The sequence below is a fragment of the Crocodylus porosus genome, unplaced genomic scaffold, assembly GCF_001723895.1.
Source record: "Crocodylus porosus isolate Cpor-Errol unplaced genomic scaffold, CroPor_comp1, whole genome shotgun sequence".
In the NCBI taxonomy this organism is placed as follows: Eukaryota; Metazoa; Chordata; order Crocodylia; family Crocodylidae; genus Crocodylus; species Crocodylus porosus.
The window spans coordinates 73,597,680-73,614,998 of NW_017728949.1; the positions used below are offsets into that span (position 1 = coordinate 73,597,680).

The 17,319-nt window shown below is 40.0% G+C and overlaps 1 protein-coding gene across 1 annotated transcript in view; it reads left to right on the top strand.

The window, feature by feature from the left end:
• Nucleotides 1-17,008, top strand: part of ARHGAP15 (Rho GTPase activating protein 15) — a 511,110-nt gene extending 494,102 nt beyond the window's left edge. The window contains exon 14 of the mRNA XM_019554206.1: nt 15,726-17,008. Coding sequence (XP_019409751.1) covers nt 15,726-15,909 — 184 coding nt within the window. The 3' untranslated portion in view covers nt 15,910-17,008. The remainder of the gene's footprint in view (nt 1-15,725) is intronic.
• Nucleotides 17,009-17,319: the final 311 nt, after the last annotated feature.

Genomic DNA, 17,319 nt, shown 5'->3' on the forward strand with positions numbered 1-17,319 from the left:
CCCAATTAAATTCCTCAGGATGTTTTCTAAGCATGCTGTATCACAACAGTAGACAGCCTTGACACGAAACCAAATGCATAGGATTATTAGTACAGTAACATAACCGAAAGGGGAGAGACAGGGAGAAGATGACTGGGGTAGCAGTCGCAGGCAGTAACTTAAAGTGGGAAGACATAAAAATAACTGCTGCCTCTGTGGCCAGCCAGCCACACTACCACCACTACTTGGCAGGGGAGACAAGTAGGGGGTGCACGTGGGTACACATGCGCCCCCTGAGCTGGGCAGTGGGCCCCCTACAAAAAGGGGCTTGCTTGCCGGCAGGGTCTGCGGGAGCGTCACCATGCTCCTGCTGCTGCCATCGTGCTCCCGCTGCCGCTGTGCCCCCCTCAGCCACCAGGGGCATGTGTCGTTCATGCTGCTTGGGCACAGAGCTACCCTGTTACACCTCTCTGCTACTGCAATTAGTAAACTTGTATAAAAGGAGCTTGGTATCACTTCTGCTTTCACTAGAGATCATGTTGTGCAGGGCATAGGAGAAAATAAGGTTTTCTGAAGAGTAACAGAGCATAACTTGTGAACAGCAACTTCAGAAAACCCATAGTACCACTAAACCACAATGCCAGTCGCACTGCTCCTTCTGATCTGGTGAGGGAACAAATGGGCCTGTAGTGGAACAGGTAGAAACCAGAGAACCAGGCATGCAAACAGAAGTGCAGCTCCCAGCTATAACTTAGAATGATTTTTGCAAAGTGTTCTGAGTTACAGCATTACCCCAGCCCAAACAGAAGTTCACTGCTGGGTCCAGGGGAGGGGCATCTACCCGTGGCTGGGAGCCTGCAGCCAGGTTCCTGTAGCACTGGCTAGGGCTCTCTGCCAGTGCTTGCTGTTTTTAGAATGGGAGGGGGGAAAGGCAGTGGAGGGAGCTCATTCTTGGGGCTCCCCAGCTGGTGCTGAAATGTGAGGTGGGTGAATATGAGCTCCCACCTACCTCAGGGGGGTTCCATCTGCTCCCCCCTTGGGGGGGGTTGAAAACCCCCCAGACCGAACTCCCTCCACTCCTTCCCCCCCTCCCATTCCAAAAACAGCAACAGACTGGGAGCTCCACAGACAACAAGTTACAAAAGACGCTGCATTTTGAAACATCTTTATCTGATACCTCATGCAATGAGGGATCAGATTGTCACCTGATGAGCCATTTTTTAAGTTGTCTGCAGTCGTGCACTTGTGTTTAGTCACAGCTATATTTCTGTGGCCGGATCGGGCAAAAATTGTCACTTCTGTCTGCACCCTTGGTTCAGGACATATCCAGTGCATCCTTTTAAGTTTGTAATCTTGTTCTCCTCTGCTAGAGTTTTTGGTTTGCAAGTGTAGAGGTGCTGACAGTGTTAAAACAAAGGAAGGGACAGTAATGTGTAACTGAAGGTAAAAACAGATCTTTATCCCCTTTGACTGGAATCAAAACAGGCATGAGACAGTTATTTACACATGCGGCTTGAATGACAATTCACTCAAATTAGCTGTGATTGTCTCAATGTTATCTCAAATACTTCACAGGGACTTAAAGTAGGATAATGAGTTTGTACATCTGTAGCATCCCAGGATAAAAGGTTTTTCCCCAGGAAAAAAAAAATAGGACACCTGTTTTTACCAGGAGGCATTAAGCTTGCTATGAAGGAGCAGAATTACATTACTGTACTAACTGCTGGTGGTCAGTAGCTTTCCATTTTTCTCTCCAGCAAAACAAAAAATTCCAGTCATCGCAACTGTGTATGCCACTACTAGTTCGCCTGAAAGCTATTTTCCATGTAACATCACTTTTGAGTATCATCCAAACTTTATAAAAGCAAACAGGAAAATGGATGAAGAAGCAGCAGCACTGAGTTCTAGTTTTTGCCACAGACTCATTATGCGATTATGGAAAAAGTCACTTAGTATATTAGAGACTCAGTTTCCCCATCGGGAAAACGTAGATAACTTACTAATCCACCTTTGTAAAGAGCTTCAAGTTCTGTGGACGAACAGTGCTGAATATTATTATTAGAGACAAAGTCAACAGCATAATGAGGAAACATGTGTTTTTTCCCCTCGCTGACCTAATTTCTCTCTTCACTTTAAAATCTTCTATTGATTTTAATTAAGCTTAAGCTAAAGCTAAGCTCACAAATCTAGCAAACTTAAGAACTTCTTTTAAGTGAATCTGCTCGCCTGTCAGACTTCCTCAAGCTTTCCCAGATGTGTTTAAAAGGGTATTTCCAGCACAGGCATACATTGGAATAGCTCTATTTCTGTCTTCTAGTGTGACTAGTAGGTGACACGTGAGTTCAAATTCTACCTTGCTTGAATCAGGCTTGTATACAACATTCTTCACGAACCAGTCACAGTCCCTTTCTCATCAATGATAGCCAGAGGCAGTAACAAGGGTGAAAGATATCTATCACGAAAAGTCCCGTGTCAGTGTGTTTCCCCCAATTTATTTACTGACCTTCAGTGTAACAGCCACACTCCTGACCCTCATGAGATGAAGCCTAAGGGGAAATGGCACTGAGCACCAATTCCATATCCTGTTGTTCTGTGGTCTAAATTAAGTGCTAATTAATTACCACTGGCATCTTTGGCATTGCCTGTCAAATTGGATTTAGGATATCCTTTCACTGTTTAAACAAATAGCCCTACATCTCCAGCTAAAATCCCAAGTGTTAACATTTTCTTTTCTTACAAATTTATATTTAAAAATTAAACAAAATATGTCTGTGGACATTGCAGGTAGAATTCCAATAAAAGGAACAGGAATTGGTATTGTCAATTTTGATTAATAGTCCTTCGTTAATAAACATCCTGTTATTTAGTTTCCACCTGCAGTTGCTGATGTTGCCTGGAATCAATTAACTCATATAATTTGATTTATTTTACAAAGACATTTTTGGATGTGCTGTGCTGATGATAAAGGTTCTGTATTTGCAGCTCTTGATTCAAGTGAGATTGTTACCTAACTGCTTCTTATTGTAATGTTGCAAGGAAATCTGGCTTCAGGCATTCCCAAATTTAAGAAAAAAGTAATTTAGAAACTGCAAGCTGCTTTCTTATAAAAGTATCTGCTGCCTTCTGGGACACACAGGTCCCAAAAGCTTATAGATTCTGGCTCTATAAGAGACCAAGTTCTTCAGTAGATAGTTGGTCAGAAGCTGGAGTTGCAGTAATAAAACAAGAAATTAGACGTTTCCACAGGCAAAAGGCTCAAAGCCAGTCAAGAATGCAGTAAGTAGGGCTGTGCATGATATTTGGGTTTGAAACTATTTTATATTCTCTCTCACCAGAGTATCTAGGTGCCTAGCTAGATACTTTGTCGCCAAACTAACATATTAGCACCTGTTTAACATCTGTCATGAGTGGTTTGCTTGCTTTCATTCTCTTCCTAAGAAGAAGGCAAGGTCAAAGATATGTGCCTTGCACTTGAAGCTGTAGGTAGAAGGGGTTGTGATACTTCTTATTCTTGTGGGAATAAGAGGTGACCAAAACAAAGCCTGAATCTCCCCATGGGTCTGGAAATTTGGTGTTTGGACATGCAGCAGCAAGGTGAATTGCCATGGCTTCAGATCAGGCTTGCAGGCTGGGCCTCCATGCTGAATTGGACCTGTGGACAAGTCCTATGGACTGGATTCAGGCCGCAGACCAATCCATGCCACTCATCTGGCCCAAGGAGCTGGATTAATTACTTACCTGGATGCATTATCCATATACCCCTTCATATATTTATAAGAATCCTAATCAAAATCAGTTTGTATTCAGTCAGAAGTATAGTGCAAGCCAAATATAAAAGACAATATGGACATTCACAACCAAATGAAAAGCAAGAGTCCTAAACTTGGTATGACCAGCAAGTCAGAACCCACATGGGTCATTTCATGACCTTCATCCAGCCACTGACCTTCTGGATGTTTACCAAAAATCACTGATGCATTACCAGAACTGTTATGTATGAAACTAAAATAACTGTAAGCAGTTGAGAAGACAAAAGATAGTTTGAGGATATGCACCTCTGCATGGAAAGGGTTTGGAATTGTGGGGTCATGAGCAAAGCCAATAAAGAGGGAAACAGAGCCCCATCCTTCCTTAACTACCTCTCTGTCCCCATTTCAAAATAAAATATGTATTTGAAGTACACTTCACTTATAGAGCCCTTAGACTTTGGACTGTAGATCTCAAAGCACTTAACAAAGGTTGGTAAATATGATTATCTCATTGTACAAATTAGAAACCCAGTTCGTACATGTTAAGGGAGATTTTCAAAAGCACCTGGGATTCAAGTCCTGTTTAAAAGCAGGTGCATTTGATAAATCTCTTAGTCACCCAAGGTCACAGTTAGTGGATAGAAACTGAAAGAAATGAATGTGTCCCATGAGTCCTAGACTTTTACATATGGTCCCAGGTTACACTGCCCCTCCTCATATATATATTCTCTTTACCACAGGCATCGGCCTTCATGCAAAACCACCCAGTGGGGTGCAGAGCATCTGATGACTATTTTTGATATAACCAGCTGCATATTTGCTAGGAGATCATATAGTTTGAAGGGAAGGGTGATATTCAGGGTTCAGTTCAGTTCCCCATTTTGTCACTGACCTCCTCCTGAGTGCATGACCCAGGGGAAGTCACAAAGGACTAGATCTACTGCATGACTTCGACTTCCTGGCCCTGACAACTGCAATACCTAACGTTAAAAAGTACATGGCTCCTAGAATATATGCATCTGAATTCCCATCCCCCTTGAGAGCTTAAGTGTTAGATTCAGGGGTCAAGTTAGGTGCCTCTGGCTGCTAGAGATGCAGAATGCTGAATTTTCTTTTGAGGGCAGCACCCTAGCTAAAGATAATGGTGATAGTCCTGCCACCCATATATGTCGTATTCTAGTGCTTAGAGCACTCATGCAGGATCTGGTAGATTTGGATTATAGGCTCACTTCAGCTTTACAAGATTCAAACTCATGTCTCTTATGTTGTTGGGAACTGCCAAAACCACGAGGGTACAAAGTTGTCAGAGCAAGAGGTGCTACATGACTGTGGAGCTAGAAGAATCATGGAGGACACCAACCAAGGGAGAATATGACTTTTGTAGCCTAGCAGTTAGAAACTCCCCTAAGAAGAAGGAGTCCTGGGTTCTAGTCCCTGTTTCCAACAACATGAAAAGCAGAAGTTACCTTAGAAGACAGATAAGAGACAGATGCTAATAGAATACCTGAAGTTACTTGGATACTGTGAAAATACAGGGGGTATGCAACATTATACTGAATAAAGCAAATTCAGACTGTTGGAGTTATTTTCTGTTTTTATCCAGTGATTATCTAATGTAAAATGGATAAACAAAACTCAGGACAGGGACCAGAACCTAGGGAGCCCTGTTCCCAATAGAATACCTAAACCCAAGACTACAGCATCAGGCTAAGGCCTCACACTTGCTTTCCTTCCAAGCCTGTAATTCCAGCATGCCTTTTTGCACAGTGACCTAGCTTGAACAGGACCACAGGTAGATACCTTGACCCATGCAGTTCTACTGTCTGGAAGTTAGGGCACTCTTCTGGGAAGCTTGAGTCCTCCAGGTCTGAGGTAGGGCAAAAACCCCATATAAGCATCTCTAACCATGAGTGTTTACACATTGTCCGGGGGAGAGGGAGAGCTTTAATTAGACTGGATCCAAGAACTGCTCTAATTAAAGCACCTGGAGCATCTTGTATATCAGCATCCCATTGCTTAAAAATGGCAGTGGGGGTGTTTTAACTTAAGCTCATTACCATGTTCCAGCAGACTTGATTAATTGAGTCTGTTCCAATACACTGTAATTACCGCATGTTGGAGCAGACTCGCTGCTTGTATATAGGTGCCCCACTAGGCTTGTATGAAGCTCCTGCTCCAGATGAGTTACTGGGTGCATGGTGCACTTTGTAGTGAAAGCAGTGCTGATGTTATATGTTAAACCCCACAGATTGCATATCTCCAGAGATTTAGGGAGAGTTTAGGTTTCAGTCTGCCCCATATGGCATCAAATTACACCCAGGTGGCAGCTGGGTGCTCTGGCTATTTAGAGAGGGCTGCTTCTATGCATATTTGGTAGCTTAAGTCCAAAATGGAGGTGCTGAATGAAATTAGGTGCCTCCAGGATTAGGCTTCCCAGATCAGTTTCTTGGACTGGGGTGCCTAACATCTGTTTAAGTATGATTTCAGGTGCCTGAAGACTAGTCAGGATTCTTTCCTCCGTGCCTCGCCACCTGAAGAGAGAAAATGATTCTCTTACCCGAGTTTTGGAGTGCTGACTAATGATGGCCTATGTCAAACTGTTACTTTGATATCTCTTCCTATTAAATAAGGATGAAGCCAATGGTTAGATTAAATGCCTTTCTCCAGCTGTTCACAGCTCTTAGCCTTTCAGCCAAGTAATAACCTATCCTCAGACTTGTTTTAGACATTATTTTAATATCATGGCTCCAGTATAGACCACTAGCAACAAACTCCCAGATAAGGTATGTATGGGGATTCCCCGAGGATGCCCATTTGTAACTTTGTCATTATCAGCTGCCAGTTACTTTATATAGCAGTCCAATGAGCACAGTCAAAGGCTATTTTGGAGAAGGGATACAAGATTCAGCATTTAGCACTACCTCCAAGGAGTCAAAAGAGGAGGGATTTTCCCTAAAGAGTAATGATTAGTGTCCACAGCTGCAGAGTACAGGAAACCTATGGAGTTTCTGTAAGCCAGGAGCTACAAAGGCTCAGTGAGAGCAAGCCCTTAATATGGCTGAACTATTTCTGACCTTTCTTTTAGTGTCTGACCTGGTTTCTCTGTTGCTGATCTGATAGGTATTGTTCTGAGTTCAACAGTTGGACCAAATATGAATGTAAAGCAGACTGATGAAAGAAAATAGTTTACAACTATATTAATAAAGTTTAGGTATTTCCTGTAATTCCTAAATTATATATTCATTACAGAATAAACTACATAGTACATTTTGAAAAGGGTATACATTGTAATGTAATATTTTGGAATTCAACTAGAGAGCATAAATCTCAGATACTACATACACATGCACAGAAACCTACTTACAAAATATAGTATACGAATTTAACAAACAGCAAGCTAGGGATTCAATTGATAGTGTTTGCATTTACTTAGCTTCATCAGCTAGTGAATACCACTGCACTGCAACTGAGCAAATCATCCATAAAGTAAGTACATAAATAATAATGAGGGTTAGTTTGCATTCATAAAATATCGAGTATCCCAATTTATTACTAAATTTTAAATTTATCTACCTTGTGTTGCAATGAACTGAACAGTTTAAATAAATCGGGCTTATGGTACCAGGGGCTCAGTTGCATTGATTATATTGGTAAATATCTCAAGATGGGGTTAAGCATTGTGATAGTCCTCTGCAAAGGCTACATTTCACTATTTGGGTTGAGTTGAGTAATCTTATAAAATGCACACAGTTCCCTTAGGATATGGAATATCCCTGCGTGGTTAGAAAACAAGGCTTTGACCTTTCATAAAAGGACACTTACTGTTGTCAGTGTTTTAAAATGATTCCCGAAGTCATGCCACACACCTCAGTCATCTTCTTAATAATAAACAACACTTACAATCTTCTTGAAAAAACAACAACCATAGCTGGGTTGAAGTAAGTTTACCGTAGGAAATTACTTTACTATAATATGCTGTCTATCAGAAAAACATATAACATAGGCCTTGAATTAAAAGGAAACGCATTCAGAGGAAACCTGATAATCTATCTGTGCATCACGTTGTGTATGTGCTTTCTTCCTAACACTGCACAACTAGTCTGCAAAAGCCCTGTCAAAATGTGCTTATACACAGAGACATTATCACTTTGTAGGATGGTACATTTTATTATCAGGTTATTTTCCAGTACATTTGGCACAGTTAAGGTAAGTATATTAACTTTATTCCCGAATAAAGAAAACAAAGTTGTACCGAATGTCTCAGCCATTGTCAGTGACTTAAGAGCTGACAGGAGGTCCAAGTAATCAACCCTGTCTGGTGCACATAGTTTTCCCCTGGGACATCTGTTCTGATCCTACAATGCATCTGACTGGCATGGATGTAGAATTACTTTCAATAAAGATTTTATTTCAAGGTTGGATGACTTCCCCCCCAAACATCTTGTGACTAAAACCAAGCATAAAAATATACCAACTATTTTTTAACTTCTGCAAATCAGCTTTTAGGGGGAAAGTGTAAAATGCTCAACTAGGATCAGTTCATCATAAAAATAAAATGTGAACATATTAGAACTGATTAGAAGATCTGCAATATCACAAAATCAGGAACTACCACATAAAGCCTACCCTAAAGCCAATGACTGTAAAGCAAAAAGGACTGTTAACAATGATGTACCTAACAGCAGTACATTCAGTATCTCAGGCAACTGAAACATGCCCATAACGGATTGTCTTTCAGGTTAAAACATTAACTTTCTATGTGCCTCACTCTGTAGAGGAAGCACATATAAGCTAATTTGGGGATAATTACTGGCACAGTGAATCTATGTAATGTACAGTCTTTTACCCGTTGAGCTAGGTCATGAGAACGTACAGATGAAATCACGGCAGCTATCCTTCTACTTCAGGTACCTTGTTTTTGACAGTGCTCAGTATCAGTCCCTGGAAAATATGCAAGAAACTCTGTAACGGAGAGCTATAGGTATAGAGCAGTGATTCTCAACCAGGATGCCAGGGTACCTTGGGGAGCTGTGAGATCCTTTGAAGGGTGTCACAGGAAATGTGAGGCGATAAGCGTATATGGGCAGACTCAGACTCTTTCTGCCCAGCTACACCCCTGTTCTGCTGCCTGCTCCCCGCAGGTAAGCCCTATAATAAATGAAGTAGTTTTATTACAATTGCTGCTCGATTCCCAAAGTTATGGAGGAGTGCCTCAAACCTGACAAAGGGTTCCTTTAGTCTAAAAAGGTTGAGAACCACTCCAGAACATGTCCACAGAGGGCCTTCCTTCCTAACTCCAGGAGATGAGTGGGTAAGTCAAGAGGAAAGATGTCATATATATCGTGCGTGCATATTTTTCTTTGGTTGTGTAGTATGGAGTTTTTCATGAACTATTCTCCTTATGATAAATCTCTTATTTATCCTTTATTTCTCTGAGGCCTTGGCCTCAATACCGTGTGGCCTTGAGTTCCATTCTTTACATATGTGCGTGCAGGTATTAACACACACACACCCACACACACACACCTGTATATACAGATACAAACTGTACATAAGGGGCTAAATATTGATGGTTAGAGATGTTACTTTTCTTTTTGTTACATTTTGGCATGGCTCAAATCCCCTTCTTAGCAATGCCCAGAGTAACATGCTTGAGTTGGTGGTATAATTCACTGACTTCAGTAAACTTGATGGACTTTTATACTAGCTGATGATATGACCTGTAACAGGATTAGGCAACCTATGGCCTATAGACCCTTTGGATCCAGCCTATGGACCCTTTGGATCCAGCCTATGGGCGTGGGGCTTTGGGAGCATCTTGCTTCTGACCCCGGGTGGGTCATTTCGGCCTGCAGCTGGAAAAGGTTGCCTACACCTACCTGTAGCGTTTCAGTAGTTGAAACATTTGATTTTGATCATCTGTTACTCAGTTACTTCAAGAGAGACAGAATCAGATTCCTGAAAATTAACTTTGCAAAACAGCAAAATGGATATGGACTTGCAGAGACTAGCTTTACATCTGGGCCAAACTGGAGGCTTTTGTTGCTGTAAAGGGCTTATGAAACAAGGTCAAAGAGTTCTGATTCCATCCAGTAGAGGACAGTGAAACACTTTCACATTAGCCAGCTTTACTTTTATCAAATATTTGCTGTATCAACATTTAATGGATTTACCTTAACATTTTTTTTTTTTTGGTGGGGCTGACGAGAAAAGGAGGGGTACTGTGAACAGTTTTAGGCCTTAAAGTGATTGAGAAGCAGTGTCACCAGTAGGAACTATTTTCCTGTTCTTCAGTTGCTCACAAAGAGTAGAAAGCACTGAACTGCATTTACCAGCAGTCAGCTTTTGGAAGACTTGCCATCTCCAGCTTCAAACTCAATCATGATTTCAGAGCTAAGTGTCTGAGAACGGTACGTTTACAGAGGACTGGAGAGCCAAGCTCAGTGTATAATGACCACACGAGGAGTATAGTTGTCCTGCACTCAGTTACATAGCTTCTGTTTCTAGTTACTGTGGCAACAGCCAAAGCACAAATTAAATAAGTATTTTTGCTTATATATCTGTCATTGATATTAGAGCCCTTCTATCAGATACTTATGTAGTTTTAATCCATCATTAATTTCTTTTCATTATTATTAATAATGAGATTTTTTTTTCAGTACAACTATCTTGTGGCTTGTGATCTTAAAGAACTTGAAACAGTCTTTGAGTTGGGAATTCAACTCACTATCTGCAAGAAAAAACTAAGCAAAAACAGCATACAGCTCACCTTTTTTGGACAGTTTCAACATCTGCAGCACTGGGTTACAGATTCTTTCTGAAATTATCTTAAATTGATGGATCATTGCTCCTTTCATTTGGGCTTGACAAAAAGTAGCTCTGGCATTTCCTTCCCTTGTTTATGTTGTAAGCTGTATATCACTTTTTCTTCTCATGCCAAACATGAATTCTTGCCCATTTTATCTATTTTTTTCTTAATCAACAGAATTTTGCTGTGCAGTTATAGGAGTAGTTTATATTGTGAATAGTCTTTGTTTTTCTGTTTTTGTAAATGGAAGAAAATATGGCAGGCATAACTGGTAAATATTTGTATTTTAAAAAAGGTATAAAGCCATAAAATCTTAATTATTTTCCTCAAATTGTAAATGCTATTTAAAAATGTTTGTTGCAGATAATTATGCTTTTTCTTGTAGTTTTATTTTATATTGGACCATTTAAACTAGCTAAAAGTAGTCTTTTTTATTGTGGCCACAATTCAGCAATACCAATACAGTTACACAAATAGCCAGGGGCTATTTAAGATGTTATATTTATTAATATTGTATGTGTATGTAGAGGACCAAAATGGGGCTCTTGTATGCCAGATTTTGTATAAATTATCATAGAGATTGTATCTGCCCCAAAGAACTTACAAACTAAAAAGATAATACAGGAAGTGTGAGAGGAGAAAAGAAGAGGGACAGAAATGTGAAATGACTTGCCCCAGTTCATACAGAAAATTAGTTACAGAGCTTGAAACAGAACCCTAATTAACAGACCAAATTATAACACTACTAATTTCTCATATGGTTCTCAATTAAGCCTTTGTGCTGTGGGTGCTGATTCCAGTGTGGGGAGTGATGCTGCCTCAGAGAGACAGAAAGCTAAACTGCAAAAGATTTAGATACGTAACTTAAGACATGTTTAGATCCTCAAAACATCTTCTTTAAGCCTAGAAATACCTAAATTCCTTTAGTGCCTAATTTCCCACAAGATTTCCTAGTCATCTAAATTTTTGCCACTTGATACGCACACAGATATCCAACTCAGGATAACAGTGAGCTACTCAGGGCGCTATTGTGTGACAAAATAGCCCAGCACGCAACCCTGCCTTGAAGCTGAAGGGAGGAGGAGGCCTGATAGCCTCATGGCTCGGCTCTTGCCCAGAGAACAAAAGACACGGATTCCAGAGTCCCCCAAGAGGGGATTTGAGCCTGCATCTCTGGCTTCCCAGCAAAATGCTCCAGCCACCAGGCCACATGTTAAGCATTACCCTTTACCACATGTTAAGTATTACAGTGGGGGAGTGGTGGGCAGCACTAATGCTTCTCCACTGCTGCCAAATTTCCAGACCTGTAGGGAGCCCAGCAGGCTGGATAGCATGGGTCTGCATGCAGGGCTGGGGTAACACCGGGTCAGATTCCAGCATGTAAGGCTGGACTGAGGCTGTGTGGGAACCAGCCTGGGTAGGCAGGGCCTCATTTGGATGCATGGGGCTTGACATGGGCACATACAGCCCAACCCTGTACACTGATCCAACACGGGATCTAGCCTGCAGACTGGCCTCATGCCACTTATCTGGCCCTTGGGGCGGAAAGATTGAGTGGCGTGGATCTAGATAATGCCCAGCTGGTAGCCTGGACTTACGCAGTCTTATGGGTGGTTAGAGCACTTTGCAAAGATGCAGACTCAAATCCCCGCTGGGTGGGAGAGGTCATAGAACCTGGGTCTCCTATTCTCTGGGCAAGTGACCTTCCCATAAAATATGAGAGGGTCTCATCTTTTCTCCTGTGTGATGGATTTTTTAATAGACTGAAATGTCAGGACTTATTCAGCCTGAGAGCATCAGATCAGCCAGAGCACAACCCTACTGAGATGGACAGTTGCATGTCCAGAGCTGAATTGCAGCTATGCAGCTGCATAACAGCCATTTAAGCATGTAAAATGAAATAGGATTGAGCCCCCAGTGTCTGAAACCACAGCAGTTTTCACACATTATGTGTTTTCTCATCCATTGTTCCTGACTTGGAAGGCATGGTCTAAACAGTCTCACTGTGCTTACCTTGAACAAAGGACAGTGTTGAGGTGGTATACTCCTTTTGTCCAGTAGCTTGGTGACTAGAGCGTTCCCCAGGGTTGTAAGAAATTCAGGTTAAAACTCCTGCTCCAAATCAAGCAGAAGAGGGATTTAGTTTTCCAGGTGAGCACCCTCAGGGCTAGTGGACAAAGTGTTGGGGACACAACTACCACCATCTTCTTTTCTTTGCTGAATTTTGTACAGTAAAAGACTGACACGGTGAAGCTGCCTAACTTGTTCCTTAAGTTTAAAGCTTGTTCCTCTCAGAATCAGAGTCACGGAACAGCAGCAAGACCATCCAGGGGAAGTTAAACAGCTTTCAGTACGGATGCCTAAGCTGGACATTCAGATTAAAGTGGTCAGATAGGATGAAGAATGTTAAGATATTGGAGCAGGCACAATTAACAACAGCTGCACAAATAGTACAGGGATAAAGGGAACTTACCTTGGCCATGTGCTGAGAATTCTGGGTAATGGACTTCCCAAACAAGCCCTGTTTTGGCAACTGCAAAGCAAAATTGTTACTTTATAACACATCGGTTCTGTATACACGTGTGCATTTACTGCTCATTAACCAAAACTACTGCGCAGTACAGGCACATGTCTACATATGTATGCCCATACTGTGCAGCAAATATGGTGACTTATATCGACGTCAGTGTAAATTTGATACCTGCATCATGCTGGTATCAAATTTTGCCCAATTAGTTACTGTGCAGTAACACACATGTAGAAACCTTACTGCACCGTAACACTGTTTGTGTGGACTGCCTTGGGACTAATGCACAGGCATTAATGCACTTTAATGCCTGCATTTGTAGATGCTGACCTATTCCTGCTTATTATGCAGTAACTTACTGTGCAGCAAATTTAAGCCAGCATAAATGTACATGTAGACACGCCCATAGCAACTTGAGTAAATTAAAAGGTAGGATTGGTTGGCAATGACTGACCTAAAACTCATCACCTGCAGTGGTTTGTCTCACCCATTCATACAAAGTTTTATGCACTGATCCCTCAAAAGTGTACTTCCATATGGAATTTTTATCATGGAAAGTTAAACTGAAATCCTCGCGACCATTTGTATACTTAAGATTAAGCAGAAATACAAACACGTCTGAGAATCCAGACCTTTTTAATCACATGATAAATGCTTCTTGTATTCTGGAAGTGGCTGACCATATGAAAAAAATATTTGCACCTAGAACAAAATGTGTGATATCTATCAGATTGTCACATTTATTTAATTGGCACCTAAGCTATTAACAGGTAGTTTCTCTTCCCAGCTTCTAGAACATTGTAAGTTAATAATGTCACAGTGGAAAAATAATGTATTTGGGTTATATTTTGTCATTACAATGAAGATGCTGTATTTTAAGAAACTAATAATTAAGCCAATGTGATAAGTGCCATATGGAGACTGTTTTGTATAATGGACACCACAGTATGAGTATGAGACAGAATTACAGTAATACTTCCTATTTATATGTGCAGAAAATCTAAATGATCATTTGTGTTCAAGGAATGTTGTAAACTACACGATTGGCACGGTTCCTCTACAAGGGGGTCTTCACTCATGACCCACCCACCGACAGGAAAGGAAACTTTCTCTAAAGGGTAGAACAGATGATGTCTCACGCAGCTCTTGCGACTGTTAGCATAGCTTACTATAGCTTCACCAAAAAGTATTAGAGAACAGAATAAAATCTACTTTTAAAAAATTTCCATCAGAATTTTAAAAAGGTATGTGAAATACACACACACACACACACACACACACTTTTATACAGGACTGTTCCAGGAGTTCTTTCTAGATATTGATCCCCTTTTTCTTGCAGAATGATAAATTGTTAAAACTAAAATATTATAAAATGTCCAAAAATGAAAAAACAAAAACCAGAATCAAGGGAGTGTATAAAGTATTGAAGTTGCCTTTAGTCTGCATTCATTAGTAAGGGTAACTGTTCTAAAAGAATGCATATACTAGAGTCTTTCCCATTTAGTATATTTTACAATTTTTTAAAGGAAAATAGATGTTTGTTCAATTGGATCTGCCTGGTAGAGATTGCCAACCTTCTTGCATGGGCTAGAGTTCTTAAATACTTCCTAAAACATTATTAAACTCACTCAGTTTAGAGGATATTGCTGATGATTGTAGGAAATCTCCTCAACTGGTAGAAAATTCTATAATCCCACTCACTACACATTGACGATTTATGTCAGTTGAGGATCTAGCCCAACGGTCATGTCAACATTTTCTCAATTTGATAGGCAATCAGGATGCCTAATGTTGCAATGTTTCCAGAACTCTGAGTTAAGGTGTTGGGTCTTATTTTCTTTTAAGCAACGTGTCAGTATACGCACACCAGCATACTGTTATGTATATATTTCACTATCCTTTCAAAGTACTTTCGGTTTCTTCATTCCTTAATTGAATGAGTTGGAAGTAACAAGCAAGGAAAGGTGGTGTCATATGTTCAACTTAACACTTACTAAGTGCAGTTAAATCATGAGCAAATGCATGTTCAAGCAGTTTAGCATGTGCTAAGTGCCATCCTGGTATTGCAAAGTTGCTCCCTTTCAGGCAAGGGTTATCTCACATACTAACTTTAATAGGTCAGAGCATTCCAGTGATTTGTACCCATTGCAAATGCATGTGTGATGATACCCTGTTTCATGTGATCTTTCATTTATTTTGTCCGTAAGTATCCACACTGTACCTGTATAGATGGCCATGTTAGCAGAAACAGACAAGTTACATTCTGCAACCTCCAAATAAGTTAAACCTCCTTCAACCTCAAGGGCTTGATCTGGGGTCTAATATTAATTATTCAGATTCTTGTAATTAGATAGTGGGCATCCATAATTATAAAACAATATTTTAAAAAATTAAGGATTGGTGTCTTTCTACCTAAGAACTGAATTCCGGGCCCAAAAATCTCAAATGAGTACATATCTTGCTGTCTGCAACTGAATTTACTTTCACTGTTTGTCATGTTGCCAGATATTGCCTCTTCCCTCCCCCTTTTCTTACTTTTTGATAACTTAACCAAATAAACATCAGTGTTAGAAGAATCAGTAAAATGTGTCTCTACTTCAAATGCAACAGCGACTCCTTTGACATCCCTCATTTTTAACCAATTCTTCCCTTTCGTCAACAGGATAGCAGCCAAGGAATCCGTGAATCTTATGTCAACACAAAGCTTAGGAATTGTATTTGGACCAACACTCCTTAGACCTGAAAAGGAGACAGGGAACATGGCAGTCCACATGCTGTACCAAAACCAGATAGTTGAACTTATGTTAAGTGAGTACAGTAAGATCTTCAGCTCTGAGGAAGACTGACAGACAGGGCCTGTTATTGAAAATGTTCACATCTGTCTTGATGTCTAATATTTTTACATTTCTGTAAACATATTTCTGAAATATTTCTTTTTCTTTCAAGTGACAGATGCCTCATTTTGTGAAAACTTAATGATGATTTTGTGTTTAATTTTCAAACATTGGAATAAAAAATATTGTCAACATTTGCCTATATGTATTCTACATTAACCCTTTGTGAGTTTCATGTTGCCAGCACTCCATGTGTCATTTTGTGTCCCATTCTTTTCAAGCTGGGTGTAGAGCATATGGCCAAAGACCACAGGAAATGCTGCTTACCAGCATATGCAATGGCTGGTAAGACATGCAGCAATGGAGGATAGTGGATTTTATAATGTATGAAACATAGTTACATTGGAACAGACATGTCTCCTCATTTGTAGCCTTTTTTTTTTGCTATGAATATTATGTACCTGTTTTCCTTGATATACAGTGAAAGTTAGAAAGACATGTTGTATGATATCTTTCTCCTGGGAAAAATGACAGTTAAAATAGTTTCCAATGAACTTTTTTTAAACAAAGAAGAAGAGCCCTACTATTTGCAATATTATAAATGTTCTGTCTAAAAAAATATAGACAAAATTAAATGCTGGACATTTTGTTCTTAAATACTGTACATGAAGTGTAGAAATTGTGTGACTGTTCATTTTTAACATAACATCCATTTTGATTCTTCATCACATTGTACATCTTCCCTCTTTCCCTAGCTATGTCATGTTATGTAGAATTTTTATTATGCACTTGAGGATGTTTTATTGGTGAACTACATTAAATTCATCTAGAAAGAACTTTAAAAAAAAAGCCTTTTCATATGCCCTTAGGATTACTTGGCTAGACTTGAATCAATTTATGCATTTGATGGTTAGCTTCAGTTGTCATGGATAAACAAAAGGGTAACTGTCTAGAATATATCAAATATTGTTTTATTTCAAAATGTATGTTTCCAGCAATACACATCTTCTACCGTTTTGTAAAAGTATTCTGCTGATAAATGTAGACTTATGTTTGACAGCTTTTTAATCAAGTTCAAAGAGAATGAATAAAACTAATCCAGTGTGGTAAAGAGTCTGTCTGGTTATCGATTTGTTCATAAAATGAAAAATAAACCATGTAAATAAAATGTGTGAAACACAGATCTAGAAGCAAATATTTAAGGCAATTAAAGACCCCAAAACATAGGATTAATGCATAGATCTGCTGTGCTTGAGAGATATGTTGCAAACATCACTCCTAACAGGTCAGGAATTATACCAGCATTGTTTAGCATCGTTTTACAAACTGTCACGTTGTTAAGCAGGAGAGGTTGCTCCTTAGAGTGATCATCTAGGAGAATAAATGTATAATGATGCTGGCTCACTAAGCAAACACAGCTCT